This window comes from Pelodiscus sinensis, chromosome 13 (assembly GCF_049634645.1).
Source record: "Pelodiscus sinensis isolate JC-2024 chromosome 13, ASM4963464v1, whole genome shotgun sequence".
Taxonomy (NCBI): domain Eukaryota; kingdom Metazoa; phylum Chordata; order Testudines; family Trionychidae; genus Pelodiscus; species Pelodiscus sinensis.
The window spans coordinates 940,323-955,651 of NC_134723.1; the positions used below are offsets into that span (position 1 = coordinate 940,323).

General features: G+C 64.0%; 2 protein-coding genes across 2 annotated transcripts in view; both read left to right on the top strand.

Moving 5' to 3' along the window:
• Nucleotides 1-2,106: 2,106 nt before the first annotated feature.
• Nucleotides 2,107-11,820, top strand: LOC142831317 (transmembrane protein 47-like). Its single transcript, XM_075941271.1, has 3 exons — nt 2,107-3,068; nt 8,814-8,954; nt 11,376-11,820. Exons 1-3 carry the CDS (start codon nt 2,891-2,893, stop codon nt 11,555-11,557), a joined length of 501 nt encoding a protein of 166 aa, XP_075797386.1. The 5' UTR covers nt 2,107-2,890; the 3' UTR covers nt 11,558-11,820.
• Nucleotides 11,821-12,021: 201 nt separating this feature from the next.
• Nucleotides 12,022-15,329, top strand: part of FAAH2 (fatty acid amide hydrolase 2) — a 28,076-nt gene continuing 24,768 nt past the window's right edge. The window contains exon 1 of the mRNA XM_014573365.3: nt 12,022-12,381. Coding sequence (XP_014428851.3) covers nt 12,190-12,381 — 192 coding nt within the window. The 5' untranslated portion in view covers nt 12,022-12,189. The remainder of the gene's footprint in view (nt 12,382-15,329) is intronic.

Here is a 15,329-nt window from a genome sequence, read left to right on the forward strand (position 1 = left end):
CAGGCCCTCTTCCTGACCATGTCCCCATGAGACACGGCAGAGGGTCTCCCTGGCTCTAGTGGGACAGGGCGAGAGGCCCCCTCACCACGCCCGGTCTGGCTGGCATTGAAATCGGTGGCCAGGGGGTGTGTGCAAGAGGGAGGCAGGCCTTTCCCACACTACTAGATGGTCTCTCTCGGTTTCTCAGGAGGGATGATTTATTAGTACAGCTGCTCTGACCAGAGCAAGGGAGCAGCTGGCAAGGTGTTCTCCACAAGAGCCCTTCAGCTTTGGCATTCCTGTCGGAAATAGGCTTAAGTGATGGGATTTCCTCACACGCTGCACGGCCCCTTCGCTTTCCCAGTGCGCAAGGACTCTGGCAAGGGATGGCAGAGATCTGAAACCAGTTTGCAACAGCTGAGTTGTTATTTACATGAGTTATTGGGTGGGGAAAGTTAGCAAAAAAGTCTTCTCAAAGTGCAAGACCGCCTAGAGCACAGGCTAAGAGCTGCGTTTTATACAAGATATACGGTAGAATTCCAGTTAGCCAAAGCTCCTTTTTTCAGAAACCCCTCCCGAGCCAGTGTGCCTGCCTGCAGCCACACATTAACCACCTCTAATAATGTCTCAATTAGCTTCTTAGCACCAGTTACTGCAAATCAGTAGCTTTGTGGTAGGCTAGCACTCCTGCCGTTACTGAGACCTGCGTCGGTAACAGGCCAGAAAAGAGATCAATTATTCAGAATTAAATTGTGCCCCAGCGAGTTCAATGCAACTTTGGTGGGTTAATAAGATGCAGTTAAAAGGCTTTTTTACTCCTCAGTACAGTTCTGTCTATTACAGAAACATCAGCATGGCGCTCAGATAAGGCCTGAAACCAGCACGTCCATTGTCTGAACACCCCGAGGTCTCAGCGTCCCTCGGCCGGTTGGATCGGGTTACCAGAGTTGAACTTTCCATGTGATCCAGACCAAGGTACTTGCGTTCTTGTCCAAAGCCTCTTAAAATGGTCACTCAGGCAGCTTAGGTCCAAACCGTCCCTTGGATTTTAATGCTCTGCTAGGCATAGGGACAGTCCATTACGTTCTAACGACGTAGGGGTGGTGCTCTTGGGGGAGGGGGTTCGTTCTTCTACCAGGGCAGTGTAGGAATAAAATGGGTTAGTAAAACTAGCAAACGAGAACGCTGGGATCTGAATGTTCCGTTCTTGATCTGCCTAAAACAGACACTAACCCATCTCCGCCTCTAAAGATGAGGCTGCTGCCTGAGATGATGGATGCCTGCCTGAAAAGCTGCAGTTAATTCTCTCCCTCCTTCCTTTGTATCGTTACCAGCCAGGCCACTCTCCTGGCAGGCCAAAGTCCAAAGGACCTGCAGCCAAACCAGCAGCAAGAGAGCTCGTACACTTCTGTCCCGGGTCTCTTGGGGCAGTTCTCAACTTAGCATTCTTATTGCCACCTCCAGTAACTAGAATCATGCAACTGCCTTAAGCAGTCACAAGATCACCAACAAGAATTGCTGGGTTCTCTTCATCTGCCTGCTGGCTGGTGTGTGTCTAGGGCTCATGTCTCCAGGCTGATCAGTGCACCCCTGAAGGCAAGAAATGTAAATCCTCATGTTGTTTAAGCAGGATTCTCCCATTCTTCAGGGGCTGGGCTTCTCACAATGCCTTCCATTCTGTGGCCCAGGATAAGACCTGGCAAGCGGGCAGCGAGTCGCCTGCCACATCCTCACTAAGTGGCCAGACGCAGTTTGACTCAAGTGGGGGAGGTGGGGGCGGGTCAGACTCGCATCAGTGAGATTTGTTCACCTTCTCCTTTGCTGCAGGCTCTTGCATCCCCTTTGTGGCAGGTGCTTGCCGGGTCAATCAGCCCCAAAGCCAGCACCCTGAGCAAGGACCTTCCAACAGACGGATTGTCCATTTCCTAGGGGCCTTGGTTACTTTGCTCACAGCTCAGCCAGCCCTGAGATGCACCCCCAGGGACGCTGCCCACAAATATCATCTCTCGGTCCCTTGCTCCTTCGCCTCTGTCTTCCACGGGATATTTCCCATGCAGCTGAGTCCTGTGTGGGCTGGTTGCATGGATCCCTGCCTCCCAGGGACAGCTGGGGTGGGAAGGAGTCTGTTAATGTCAGAGACAACTCTAGGGGACAAGGAGTATATCCCCGCATGGGAGAGTTGGAGGGAGACACTGGCACTCCCAGACAGGTTTTAGGCCAAAGTCTAACAGGCCGAAAACCATCCTGTTAATCCACTGAGGTATTCCTGCACTCAGGCTCCTCCGGATAGCACTGGCATTGCACTGGGCTCATCATGCTATCCCGCTGGCTAGGGCAGGGTCTGCGGAGAGAGACCTCCGAGCCCCACTGACTTTCTGAGGGCCAGCGTCCTTTCCCAAACACGGCTGATCTTGGCAACTGCTGTTGTAACTCGAGATGTTCTGGCTCAGTCTTCTTCAGACTCTTGGCCTCCATGCTCTCCTGTGCCGAGGAGTTCCACAGGTCAGCTGCCGTTTCAGAGCGGAGTGACTTCCTTCGTTTGCCACCTCTTCCTTCCACCGACTGTCCCAGCGTTCCTGCGCTGAAGGGGGCTTGAACTGCTCCATTTCCCTTCTCCAAGGACCTTTATCATCTCCTCTCGGGGCAGAGGCCCCTCTTTTTCCAGCTGAGGAACCAAGCCAGGCTGCGCCTTGTGCTGCAGGAGAGCGCCGGTCAGCGTGCCCGCAGGGCCGGGCCGGAGGCTGGTGTTGCACAGCGCCCGCTTCTCCGCCCCGCCCCGCCCCCTGGCAATGAGGCAGAGCCGGCGGCGCACGGGCCCTGCGGGGGACTCGCTGACAGCGGCGGCCAGGGGAGGCAGCCCCGGGGCTCGGCTCTCGGACCGCGAGGGCTGGGCTGGGCGCTCCCGGGCAGCATGGCCATGGGCGCGGGGCGCGTCCTCCTTCCCCTCCAGCTCGTGGCCCTGGCGTGCCTGCTGGCGGCCCTGGCGCTGGCCCTGGCGGCCCTGCTGAGCCCCGCCTGGGTCACCTCGGAGCGCGGCTCGCTGGCGCTGTGGGAGGCGTGTAGACGGGCGCCGGGCGCGCTGCGGACAGGTGGGGCGCGGCGCGGCGCTGCGCGGGGGGCGAGCCTGGCTCCGGCTCCCGGCTCCCGGCTCGCTCCGCGGGGCCGCTTCTCTGCTTGCGCCGGGATCCCGAGCTGGGGCCGTGGGAACGCGCGTTGTCCGGAGCGGGGCCCAGCGGCGGGCCCCGGGCTCGCCTGGCGATGCGGGGGTCTCGGCACAAGGCCAGTGGGAGAGGCGGGGGCAGAGCCATTCGGGAGAAGGCGAAACCTCCCTCCCTTCAGAGCAAAAGCGAGACCGGCAGCGTGGCCTAGTGGATAGAGCGCCGCGACTGGGAGAGGGGGTCTCTTCTCCGCTCCGCCGGTGGCTTGCTGGGTGGGTGACCTTGGGCACGTTGCTGCCCACCCCGTGCCTCAGTTTCCCCATCAGTAAAATGGGGTCCTGAATTGCCGTAATGAAGCGCTTCGGGCTCTGCTGGTCATGTGGGAAAGTGAGGCGCCTGGACCCCTCTGACCTGAGTGAGCAAAGCGCCTGGACCCTGCTCGCTGGCTGCCCGGGGCGAGGGCGATGGGACTGGGCACCTCGAGTGTGAGGCCCCAGCTGCTGGGCACCGGTCGTGGTGGGCGCCTTAGAGGCCTCGTGGCCAGCTCCTGCGCCTGTGCTGCCGCGGAGCCGACCCAGCGGAGACCAGCGCCTCGTTACCAGGCAGGGCCATGAGAGAAGCGTGACCGGGGCTGGTCTACACTGCAAACTGGGCTGCTTTGGTTTGACTTGGCGGCTGTGGGGGAGGGAGCCTGTGCGGGAAGGGGGCCGTGGGGCTGCTGAGGGAGGAGGAGCGGGACTCTTCGGCACAGCTTTCAGGCTGGCTGCAGGAACCACGGCATGACATTCTCTGGCCCGGGCCCTTATCACAATGGGCCCTGCTGACCGTGCAGTTACCCCTGAAGAAGCCGCCGTTCGGGCGCGTGTACGTGACCGTCTCAGGCCAGATGTTCTGGGTATCACGGCATCTGCATGGCGAAGGCCTGGGCTGTCCAAGGGGACCGCGGGGGGAGGAAGCGTCCGAGGGGCCCGTGGTGGCCAGGAGCTGTGGCCCTCGGCCAGGAAGGGGGGCGGCAGAAGGGGAGCCTCCGCTGAAACCTCTTTTCTTTTGCTCTTTGTGAGCAGCAGCTCAGCCAGGAAAACTGGGCGGGGGAAGGGTGGAAGGAGGGGGAGGGCCCCGGCCAGGGGAAGGGAACAGATGTTTGCCGTTCATTATGCTGCCTGTGATTTGTACCAGGCCCTTCAGCCGGCCACCTGCCTCGGTCTCCCCCAGAGCCACCGGGCGCCTGCTGCTCCGTCCAGGCAGGACACAGGGACTTTCTTCCCAAAGTTAGTGACTGGGGCTGCGAGGCCGGGCGCCTTCGCTTGCATTTCAATGTGTCTGGCTTCAGCGTCCAGCCGTGGGCTCGTGTCCTTCTCCTGTGTCCCGAGGGACGTAAGCTCACGTCAGCCTGTGTCATTCTTCACACCATGGCCAGCGCGAGCTGGGCCCTCGCTGCAAGCCATGGCCCCTTGTGTGGCTCTTCTCAGCATCCCCTCCCGTTTTCCAGCATCCTCGGGACAGTCTCCTGGCTACAACGGCGCTGGAGCGGGGGCAGGACTTGGTACTTTGTCAGCTGGACTTCCCACTGAACTGGTTTGGAACAGGGTGGCCTAGAGACGCTGGCTACACAGGGAACCATTGAAAAAAGCCAGAGGCTCCATCTGATGAGTCAGCAGGGCACGGAGGGTCTGCCTGTGACCGAGGCTTTGTCAGCCGCCAGTGTAAACACTGGTTGTCGCACTTGGCTGACAGAAAGCTCCCACCCCGTGAGCGAGCAGCATTGGCTTTGTCAGGGTGGGGGCAGGAGCCCATTCGGCTGGGGCGAGTCTAACTCCAGAGGAGCCGCCCTGACCCTGTTCTCCCTTGCCAAGGGTCCCCTAAGCCGACGAGCGGCTGGACGCCGGGCTCAGACCGGGCCACACTTGCCTCCTGCACGCGGCTGCTCTTTGCCCCGAGGCGGGGAGCCCTCGGACACCAAGGCGACGGTGGATGGAGAGTTCCCGCTCCAGAAGGATGAGCCAGCCGTGGCTCTGATCCGTGGGGCCCAAAGGGCAGCGGGCCCCGCGCTGCGGGAGGGGAAGGGCATGAGAACGGCCCTGTGGGGCCCGGCTCGGAGCCCTGCACTCGATACAGAACCCAGGCATCCGGCTGCCTCCCAGACTGGAAACAGGAGCAAGCCGTAGCCCCCCAGCAGGTAGCCCCGGGAGACTGGTGAGAGGCATTTCCGGACCTCCGCCGGGCCTGCGCAGATGCCAGGCTACGCTGAGCAGACGGGTGTGTTCCCACGGCCGTCCCAGGCCAGGCGCTCACTGCTGGGCCTTGGATGGGCCCCGGGCTCCACCCTGTCTCCCTCGCAATGGACTAGCCCGAGGCCCCGGCCGGGTGGCGCCAGCGCGGGGGCCCAGTTGCAGGGCAGCGGGCGGTGCCCATGCCCCTCAATACTGATATTTGTGTTGGGCCCGAGGTGCCCCAGGACTGCTCGGTGTCGGGGGCCGGGTCGCCAAGGAGTGCTGGGGGGATCCAGGCTCTGCCCCGGAACCCTGGGTCCTTCCCCACGCAGGGAGCGGTCCCCAGTGGGGCTCCTGCTGCAGTAACTGTGTCCACACTTAGCTCTCCTGCCGCCCTGGCCTGCCATGAGCCCGGCTGGGAACGCGCCTTGTCGCAGGGCGGGGCCGGGGCCTCCTGCTTCCATGACCCCCGGGCTCCGCCAGCCCCCGCTTTGCAGCAGGCTCCCCACAAAGAGGCTCTTTGTTCCTGAGGGGTGCTGGGTGGCCTCTCCCTCCCCAGCCTCCGCCTGGCCCGTGGGCGGGGGGGCATTGTCCTGCAGTCACTGGATCAATGGGCGCCCGGGCCAGGCCTTTGTTGGGGCACAACAGGCCGACGTTTCCTGATGCTTCCTTTGTTCCCGCGTGCTGCGGCCTGGGGGCAGGGAGCTCCAGCCCAGAACTGGCCCCCCTTCAGGCCTGGCGCGCTGCCTCGGAAGAGCCACGCCTGTCCGGGCCGCCCTGCGCCTGGCCCACGCCACCCTGCGCCTGTCCGGGCCGCCCTGCGCCTGTCCGGGCCGCCCTGCGCCTGTCCGGGCCGCCCGCGCCTGGCCCACGCCACCCTGCGCCTGGCCCACGCCACCCTGCGCCTGTCCGGGCCGCCCTGCGCCTGTCCGGGCCGCCCGCGCCTGGCCCACGCCACCCTGCGCCTGTCCGGGCTGCCCTGCGCCTGTCCGGGCCACCCTGCGCCTGTCCGGGCCGCCCGCGCCTGGCCCACGCCACCCTGCGCCTGTCCGGGCCGCCCTGCGCCTGTCCGGGCCGCCCTGCGCCTGTCCCACGCCACCCTGCGCCTGTCCGGGCCGCCCGCGCCTGTCCCACGCCACCCTGCGCCTGTCCGGGCCGCCCTGCGCCTGTCCCACGCCACCCTGCGCCTGTCCGGGCCGCCCTGCGCCTGTCCCACGCCACCCTGCGCCTGTCCGGGCCGCCCGCGCCTGTCCGGGCCACCCTGCGCCGGTCCGGGCCGCCCTGCGCCTGTCCCACGCCACCCTGCGCCTGTCCGGGCCGCCCTGCGCCTGTCCGGGCCACCCTGCGCCTGTCCGGGCCGCCCGCGCCTGGCCCACGCCACCCTGCGCCTGTCCGGGCTGCCCTGCGCCTGTCCGGGCCACCCTGCGCCTGTCCGGGCCGCCCGCGCCTGGCCCACGCCACCCTGCGCCTGTCCGGGCCGCCCTGCGCCTGTCCCACGCCACCCTGCGCCTGTCCGGGCCGCCCGCGCCTGTCCCATGCCACCCTGCGCCTGTCTGGGCCGCCCGCGCCTGTCCCATGCCACCCTGCGCCTGTCCGGGCTGCCCTGCGCCTGTCCCACGCCACCCTGCGCCTGTCCGGGCCGCCCGCGCCTGGCCCACGCCACCCTGCGCCTGTCCGGGCCGCCCGCGCCTGGCCCACGCCACTCTGCGCCTGTCCGGGCCGCCCGCGCCTGGCCCACGCCACCCTGCGCCTGTCCGGGCCGCCCGCGCCTGGCCCATGCCACCCTGCGCCTGTCCGGGCCGCCCTGCGCCTGTACAGCCCGTGCCGTGTCACAACCACTCAGCGCGCTGCCTCGGAAGAGCCACGCCTGTCCGGGCCGCCCTGCGCCTGTCCGGGCCACCCTGCGCCTGTCCAGGCCGCCCTGCGCCTGTCCGGGCCGCCCTGCGCCTGTCCGGGCCACCCTGCGCCTGTCCGGGCCGCCCTGCGCCTGTCCGGGCCGCCCTGCGCCTGTACAGCCCATGTCGTGTCACCCGCTCAGCGCGCTGCAGAACCCCCAGCCTGGGACAGGCGGAGTGGGGCTGAAATGCCCTGTTGTGACCCAGGGCCCAGCTTTCGGGGCCTGTTTCTCAGCCTGTGCTGTGCCTACCCCCCCCCCCAGGCAGACGACGCGCCAGCCTCCCCTGGAAACCTCCCGAGAAGCAGCTTCCCGACCCCCCTACGTGGCTGTCCCGGGGCTCTCACAGGTGGGGTCCAGCGGGCGTGGCTCGCAGGCCCGGAGCCGTCCCCCGCGGGGGGAGGGGCTCTAGCGCAGGCTGCCATGGCGGAAGGTATTTGCTGGGGGGAGCCCTGTGTCTTCTTGCGGGATCCCGTTTCCTTCGCAGCGAGGTCCCGCACAGAAATGCGGCTGGGAGTCCCGGCCCTCGCGGTCGGACCAGGGATGCCGGGTGTCCGGGATTCAACCGGACAGTCCGGTTTGTGGGCTCACTGTCCGGTAAAACAATTCCGGCAATACCGGCCGTGCGCCATGTGCAGTGTCCGGGATTCTCTGGTTCCCCGGCGGGGCGCCCGACGGCGGGGGGGGAGCAGCGCTGGGAGACGCCTCGTCCGTGCAACTGAGCGCTGGTCCAGCGCGTGGTGGAGCCGTAGCCGGACTCCTCGTGCTTCACCAGGACCGTGCGCGGGACGGGCAGTGCCCTGGGATCTACACGTGCCCGGGTCAGTCCCACTCCCTGCCGGCCGATTCTCTCCCCCCCACTTCCCCTCTGGCCAGCCCCACTCCCCCCGACCCCTCCCGGCCAGCCCTGCTTCCTGCCAGCCGGTTCTCCCGATCTCCCCTGGCCAGCCCCACTCCCCCCCATTTCCCCCAGCCAGCCCCGCTGCCCCCGCCCCTGACCAGCCCTGCTTCCCGTCCCCTCCCTCCCCTCCCGGCCGGTCCCTTCCCCCCATCAAGTGTGTCCGGTATTTTTTCTGAAGCTACCTGGTAACCCTGGGCTGGACTCAGTGCCGTGGTGTTGGTGCAGCAAACCAGGGTAGAACGGGCGAAGCAGACGGGCCTGGCCCCTCCCAAACTTGTCTCCTGCCCACATGGAGAGGACCGGCAGGCGGGCAGAGTGTAGCACACACTTACACTCAGGCCTTGCCTGCCCTCTGGCCCCAGCCTGGGAACGGGAGACGCCTCCAGGAGATTCCCGGTTGCGGAGAAGCCCGTGTGGGAAGCCCCGTCTGGTTCCAGCAGTCAGCTCCGGGGCACGGGGCTTGCAGCCGCACGAAACGCCCGCTGGTTTGGTGGGAATGACCCCGTCCAGCGAGAGATGCGCCCAGGGGCTGCTGGACTCCCTCCAGCCGGGGGCCGGGGGCGTCGGGTATCTGAAGGTTACGGAAGAATCCAGGCCTCGGGGTGGTTTGTTACCTGCTCTGTTTCCTCAGTAAGAGGGACGCTCCTCAGTTGTCTCCTTTCCTCTTCTAGACTGGCAAGTGGCTACCCTGGTGTTAATCCTGACGGCAGCCACCCTCACCTTCCTGTCACTCCTCGGCTCGCTGGTGTCCTTCTGCCTGGGCGCCCACCGGCGGCACTACCGGGGCGTCGCTGTTCTCCTCTTGGCTGCAGGTACCTTCACCCCGCTGCTCTCGGAGACAGGGCAGACGCGGCTGCTCGAAAGGAAACGCCTCCCCCCTGAGCATGCTCAGAGGGGGCAGCTCACTAGTCGTGTGGTCGGTGCAGTGTCTGACGACACGAGTAGTCGAGGAGCGACGGGTCACCGAGTCCTGGCTCGCACTCACTGCCCCAGCGCTCTGCAGCTCACTAGTCGTGTGGTCGGTGCAGTGTCTGACGACACGAGTAGTCGAGGAGCAACGGGTCACCGAGTCCTGGCTCACACTCACTGCCCCTGCGCTCTGCAGCTCACTAGTCGTGTGGTCGGTGCAGTGTCTGACGACACGAGTAGTCGAGGAGCGAAGGGTCACCGAGTCCTGGCTCACACTCACTGCCCCTGCGCTCTGCAGCTCACTAGTTGTGTGGTCAGTGCAGTGTCTGACGACACGAGTAGTCAAGGAGCGAAGGGTCACCGAGTCCTGGCTCACACTCGCTGCCCCTGTGCTCTGCAGTTCACTAGTCGTGTGGTCAGTGCAGTGTCTGACGACACGAGTAGTCGAGGAGCGAAGGGTCACCGAGTCCTGGCTCACACTCACTGCCCCAGCGCTCTGCAGCTCACTAGTCGTGTGGTCGGTGCAGTGTCTGACGACACGAGTAGTCGAGGAGCGACGGGTCACCGAGTCCTGGCTCACACTCGCTGCCCCTGCGCTAGCAGCTCACTAGTCGTGTGGTCGGTGCAGTGTCTGACGACACGAGTAGTCGAGGAGCGACGGGTCACCGAGTCCTGGCTCACACTCGCTGCCCCTGCGCTCTGCAGCTCACTAGTCATGTGGTCGGTGCAGTGTCTGACGACACGAGTAGTCGAGGAGCGACGGGTCACCGAGTCCTGGCTCACACTCACTGCCCCAGCGCTCTGCAGCTCACTAGTCGTGTGGTCAGTGCAGTGTGACGACACGAGTAGTCGAGGAGCGACGGGTCACCGAGTCCTGGCTCACACTCACTGCCCCTGCGCTAGCAGCTCACTAGTCGTGTGGTCGGTGCAGTGTCTGACGACACGAGTAGTCGAGGAGCGACGGGTCACCGAGTCCTGGCTCACACTCACTGCCCCAGCGCTCTGCAGCTCACTAGTCGTGTGGTCGGTGCAGTGTCTGACGACACGAGTAGTCGAGGAGCGACGGGTCACCGAGTCCTGGCTCACACTCACTGCCCCTGCGCTCTGCAGTTCACTAGTCGTGTGGTCGGTGCAGTGTCTGACGACACGAGTAGTCGAGGAGCGACGGGTCACCGAGTCCTGGCTCACACTCACTGCCCCTGCGCTCTGCAGTTCACTAGTCGTGTGGTCGGTGCAGTGTCTGACGACACGAGTAGTCGAGGAGCGACGGGTCACCGAGTCCTGGCTCACACTCACTGCCCCTGCGCTCTGCAGCTCACTAGTCGTGTGGTCGGTGCAGTGTCTGACGACACGAGTAGTCGAGGAGCGACGGGTCACCGAGTCCTGGCTCACACTCACTGCCCCTGCGCTAGCAGCTCACTAGTCGTGTGGTCGGTGCAGTGTCTGACGACACGAGTAGTCGAGGAGCGACGGGTCACCGAGTCCTGGCTCACACTCACTGCCCCTGCGCTAGCAGCTCACTAGTCGTGTGATCGGTGCAATGTCTGACGACACGAGTAGTCGAGGAGCGACGGGTCAGTGAGTCCTGGCTCACACTCGCTGCCCCTGTGCTCTGCAGCTCACTAGTCGTGTGGTCGGTGCAGTGTCTGACGACACGAGTAGTCGAGGAGCGACGGGTCACCGAGTCCTGGCTCGCACTCACTGCCCCTGCGCTCTGCAGTTTGAGCGTGGGAAGAGCCGGGCGCGCTGGGTTTATTAATATTACTGTGTGCGGCCTGCCTGCTCCCTTCTCCAGGGTCTGGGCAGGGAACGTGCTCACGGCAGGGTTGGAATCGCCCCCCCCGGGTGTTGCGGGGCCAAAGCCCTACCGAAGCCTCCAGATCCAAGCGTGCCCCGAGGAGGTTCCCGCTCAGCTCAGGCCAGAGGCTGTGAGCTGTCCCGGGACAGTCTGCTCCCGGCCTTGCGGGTGGGAACGTTCCATCCCGCCCCAAATGGAAGGGTCTGGCCCAGGTTGTGGCTGTGCGGAGGGATTTGCCGCTGGGGGCCGGGAGAAAGGGCCTGAGGCCAGCGTGCCGAGTGCCACACGCAGGCTGCTCGTGGGGAGAGGAGAAGGGAGCCAGAGCAAGCCGCTTGCAGGAAGCGTAGGCTGCTGGCATCCTACCAGCTGGCAGGGCACTGTGGTGAAGAAGTTCCCAGCTTTGGTCCCACAGACCCGGGGCCAGGCGCACCTCGGGAAAGAGGCGACCGTAGCTGCCCAAGAGACAGGCTGGGAGGTCTGTGGGACCCAGGGCAAGGACGCTGACCCCCGTCTCTCCCCGTACCAGTGGCTTTGCAGGTGTGCGCCTTGATTCTCTACCCAATCAAATTCATCGACAGCAGCATGCTGAGGAGCTACCACGAGTTCAGCTGGGGGTACGGCCTGGGCTGGGGCGCCGCCATCTTCATGCTGGGGGCAGCCATCCTGTACTGCCTGCGCACCGACGTCTACGAGGAGGCCGACTCCTAGGCTGGGCGGAGGAGCCGCCAGCCACGGCAGAGCACTGGGGCCGGGAAGGGAGGAGGGTTGTGGCCAGACCCCAGCAGGCCTCGAAGGGGGCCAGGACTGCAGGCGGTGCTCAGCGCGGTGGGGCGATGTGGAGACACGTGGGCTGTGGCCCATCCCAGTGGTTGGCTCCCCTCCCATTGTCGACAGACGGTTCTCTGAGCTGGGGGTGCCGAGGAGAAGCAGCTGCTGTTACTTGAGAGGACTGTGCCCCGGGGCTGTGGGAGCATTCAGGGCTTGGGGGTTGGAAGACTCGTCTGTGGCATGAGCCCCGGCGCGACCACCGCTAGCTCCTGGGGAAGCCAGGCTCTCTCGGGTCCGTGCAGAATTCTGCTGCCTCTGCCTTGGGGCGGCTTCTGGCGCAGAGACGAACACGAGGGCAGTTCCTCTGTCGGCGGCGCCGGTGCCCTCGCCTGGCGGGGGAAGAGGAGTCAGAGCAGGGAGGTCTGGGACATACGCAGGCAGGGGCTGCACTTGAAGCTGTGGCGTTAACATGCAGCAGATGCAGCAGAGAGGGGCTGCAAAGCAAACGCATTCCTGAAATAGCAGGAGCCTTTCCGTGCTTAGATTCTTTCCAGCCCGGGTCAGTAGTAAACATGTGCCCCCCCCCCCTCCCCCCGCCCAAGAGCAGTGAGAGGGAGGGAAAGCGGAGGGCCTGGCTTACCGGCACCAGGGATTGCCAAGCCACCGCCAGCAAGACTGCGTTCCCGCGGGGCTATGGGTGTTCTCGGACACACTGTCAGTCAGCCCATGGGCCAGCTGCCAGGGGGCCCACAACTGCACCCGAGGTAGGTGAGGATCCAGCTCCGCGTTTGTAGCTTTGGAGCAAGTGGCGCATGCTTGGGAAGGGTTCTATGGTGGGGATTGTATTGGCAGCTTCGCTGGCATTGGTGCACAGCACACCACTGCTCAGAGGACAGGCCCCGTTCTGTGTGTGCACTGCAAGACCCTGTCAGCCAACTGGCTGCCCAGTGACCTGCGGCGTGTTCTCTCGCACGTGGAGTTAGCGTGGAAGGGCTCAGAGCCTGGCCCCTCGTCTGCTCTCCTCTTGGGTTTAACCCAGTGACCTGCGGCGTGTTCTCTCGCACGTGGAGTTAGCGTGGAAGGGCTCAGAGCCTGGCCCCTCGTCTGCTCTCCTCTTGGGTTTAACCCAGTGACCTGCGGTGTGTTCTCTCGCACGTGGAGTTAGCATGGAAGGGCTCAGAGCCTGGCCCCACGTCTGCTCTCCACTCGGGTTTAGCCCAGGACCTGCGGTGTGTTCTCTCGCACGTGGAGTTAGCGTGGAAGGGCTCAGAGCCTGGCCCCACATCTGCTCTCCACTCGGGTTTAGCCCAGTGACCTGCGGCGTGTTCTCTCGCACGTGGAGTTAGCGTGGAAGGGCTCAGAGCCTGGCCCCTCGTCTGCTTTCCTCTTGGGTTTAACCCAGTGACCTGCGGTGTGTTCTCTCGCACGTGGAGTTAGCGTGGAAGGGCTCAGAGCCTGGCCCCACGTCTGCTCTCCACTCGGGTTTAGCCCAGTGACCTGTGGTGTGTTCTCTCGCACGTGGAATTAGCATGGAAGGGCTCAGAGCCTGGCCCCACGTCTGCTCTCCTCTTGGGTTTAGCCCAGGACCTGCGGTGTGTTCTCTCGCACGTGGAGTTAGCGTGGAAGGGCTCAGAGCCTGGCCCCATGTCTGCTCTCCTCTTGGGTTTAGCCCAGGACCTGCGGTGTGTTCTCTCGCACGTGGAGTTAGCGTGGAAGAGCTCAGAGCCTGGCCCCACGTCTGCTCTCCTCTTGGGTTTAGCCCAGGACCTGCGGTGTGTTCTCTCGCACGTGGAGTTAGCGTGGAAGGGGCTCAGAGCCTGGCCCCACGTCTGCTCTCCACTCGGGTTTAGCCCAGTGACCTGCGGTGTGTTCTCTCGCACGTGGAGTTAGCGTGGAAGGGCTCAGAGCCTGGCCCCACGTCTGCTCTCCACTCGGGTTTAGCCCAGTGACCTGCGGTGTGTTCTCTCGCACATGGAGTTAGCGTGGAAGGGCTCAGAGCCTGGTCCCACGTCTGCTCTCCACTCGGGTTTAGCCCAGTGACCTGCGGTGTGTTCTCTCGCACGTGGAGTTAGCGTGGAAGGGCTCAGAGCCTGGCCCCACGTCTGCTCTCCTCTTGGGTTTAGCCCAGGACCTGCGGTGTGTTCTCTCGCACGTGGAGTTAGCGTGGAAGGGCTCAGAGCCTGGCCCCACGTCTGCTCTCCACTCGGGTTTAGCCCAGTGACCTGCGGTGTGTTCTCTCACACGTGGAGTTAGCGTGGAAGGGCTCAGAGCCTGGCCCCACGTCTGCTCTCCTCTTGGGTTTAGCCCAGGACCTGCGGTGTGTTCTCTCGCACGTGGAGTTAGCGTGGAAGGGCTCAGAGCCTGGCCCCACGTCTGCTCTCCACTCGGGTTTAGCCCAGTGACCTGCGGTGTGTTCTCTCGCACGTGGAGTTAGCGTGGAAGGGCTCAGACCCTGGCCCCATGTCTGCTCTCCACTCGGGTTTAGCCCAGTGACCTGCGGTGTGTTCTCTCGCACGTGGAGTTAGCGTGGAAGGGCTCAGAGCCTGGCCCCACGTCTGCTCTCCACTCGGGTTTAGCCCCACCAGCCAATGTCCTCTCTCACTTTTTCCATCCATGTGCAGGATAAATTTTGTTGTGTGAACTGAAGCATGTGTACCACCACTGGAGACGCAGGCTGCTGGCTGGGGGCGCTCTGCTAATCAGGTGGGCGGCTTGTGACTCTCTCCTGGGTGGTCATCCTAGCACCCAGTCCCAGGGAAGACTGCTCCCAGCTGGAGCTGGCTGAGGTGCTAGCTGAGCCGTGGTGCCATGCAGTGTCAATGTAGCCTGAGCGGCTGCTGACCCATCCTTCCGGGGCCTTGGCCAGCCCCCTTCCCGCCCCCCTGCCGTGTTGTTCCCACTGCTGCTTTCGGTAGTACGATTGCGAGGTGGCTGCATCGTCCACAAGCGACACACACAAGTCCATCCCTGTGCCGTCAGCAGCCCTCTAGCAGTGCAGCGTTGTCACGTGCGGGCAGGCCCTGGGGTGACCTCGCTTCCCGTTGGCTCTGCCATGCACTCTCGTGTATAGGATTGAAAACCCACAGGGAGCGTGCGAGTCTCTAGCCTGACCTCTGGGCTAGCCTGCCGTTCCGTTTCCCCTGCGTCCTCCGCCTGGAGCCCAGTCACTTCTGTCTAAAGCAGCCTCCAAGCCCAGCCTTTAGAGCTAGTGGGGCCTCCAACTTCCATGGAAATCAGTGCTTGGAAACGGGTTGGAGGGTCCAGAGGCAAGAGAGGGCTCCATTCAAATAACCCAAGTCTGGAACATCCTCCTCTTTCCAGGCTTGTTCATTCAAAGACTCCAGCCTTTGTAAAGTTCCCCACCTCCCTTGGTAGCTGGTGCCACTTAGCCAGCAGCGTTAATGTGTGCCTGGGACTGTCTGGCTTCTCTTTCCAGCCATTGGTTCTGCTTGTGCCTCTCTCGGCTAGAGCCCTTTAAAAGCCCGTGCCTTCCCCCTGCAAAGGCACTTCAGATAGCTCTTGATCTGGTCCGTAAGCTCAAAGGGTTTTCATCCCTCTGGGTCTGTCTGTCTAAGCCATTTATTCTGGCCCTCAGTTAACTTTTGTGGTTCTTGCAGCCTCTCTGATTTTTCAACACACTCCTTAAAACCTGGACCCCAAGTCCAGGCCTGTGTGCAGCATTCTGGAGGGGTCTCACCGAAGCAAGCATCAC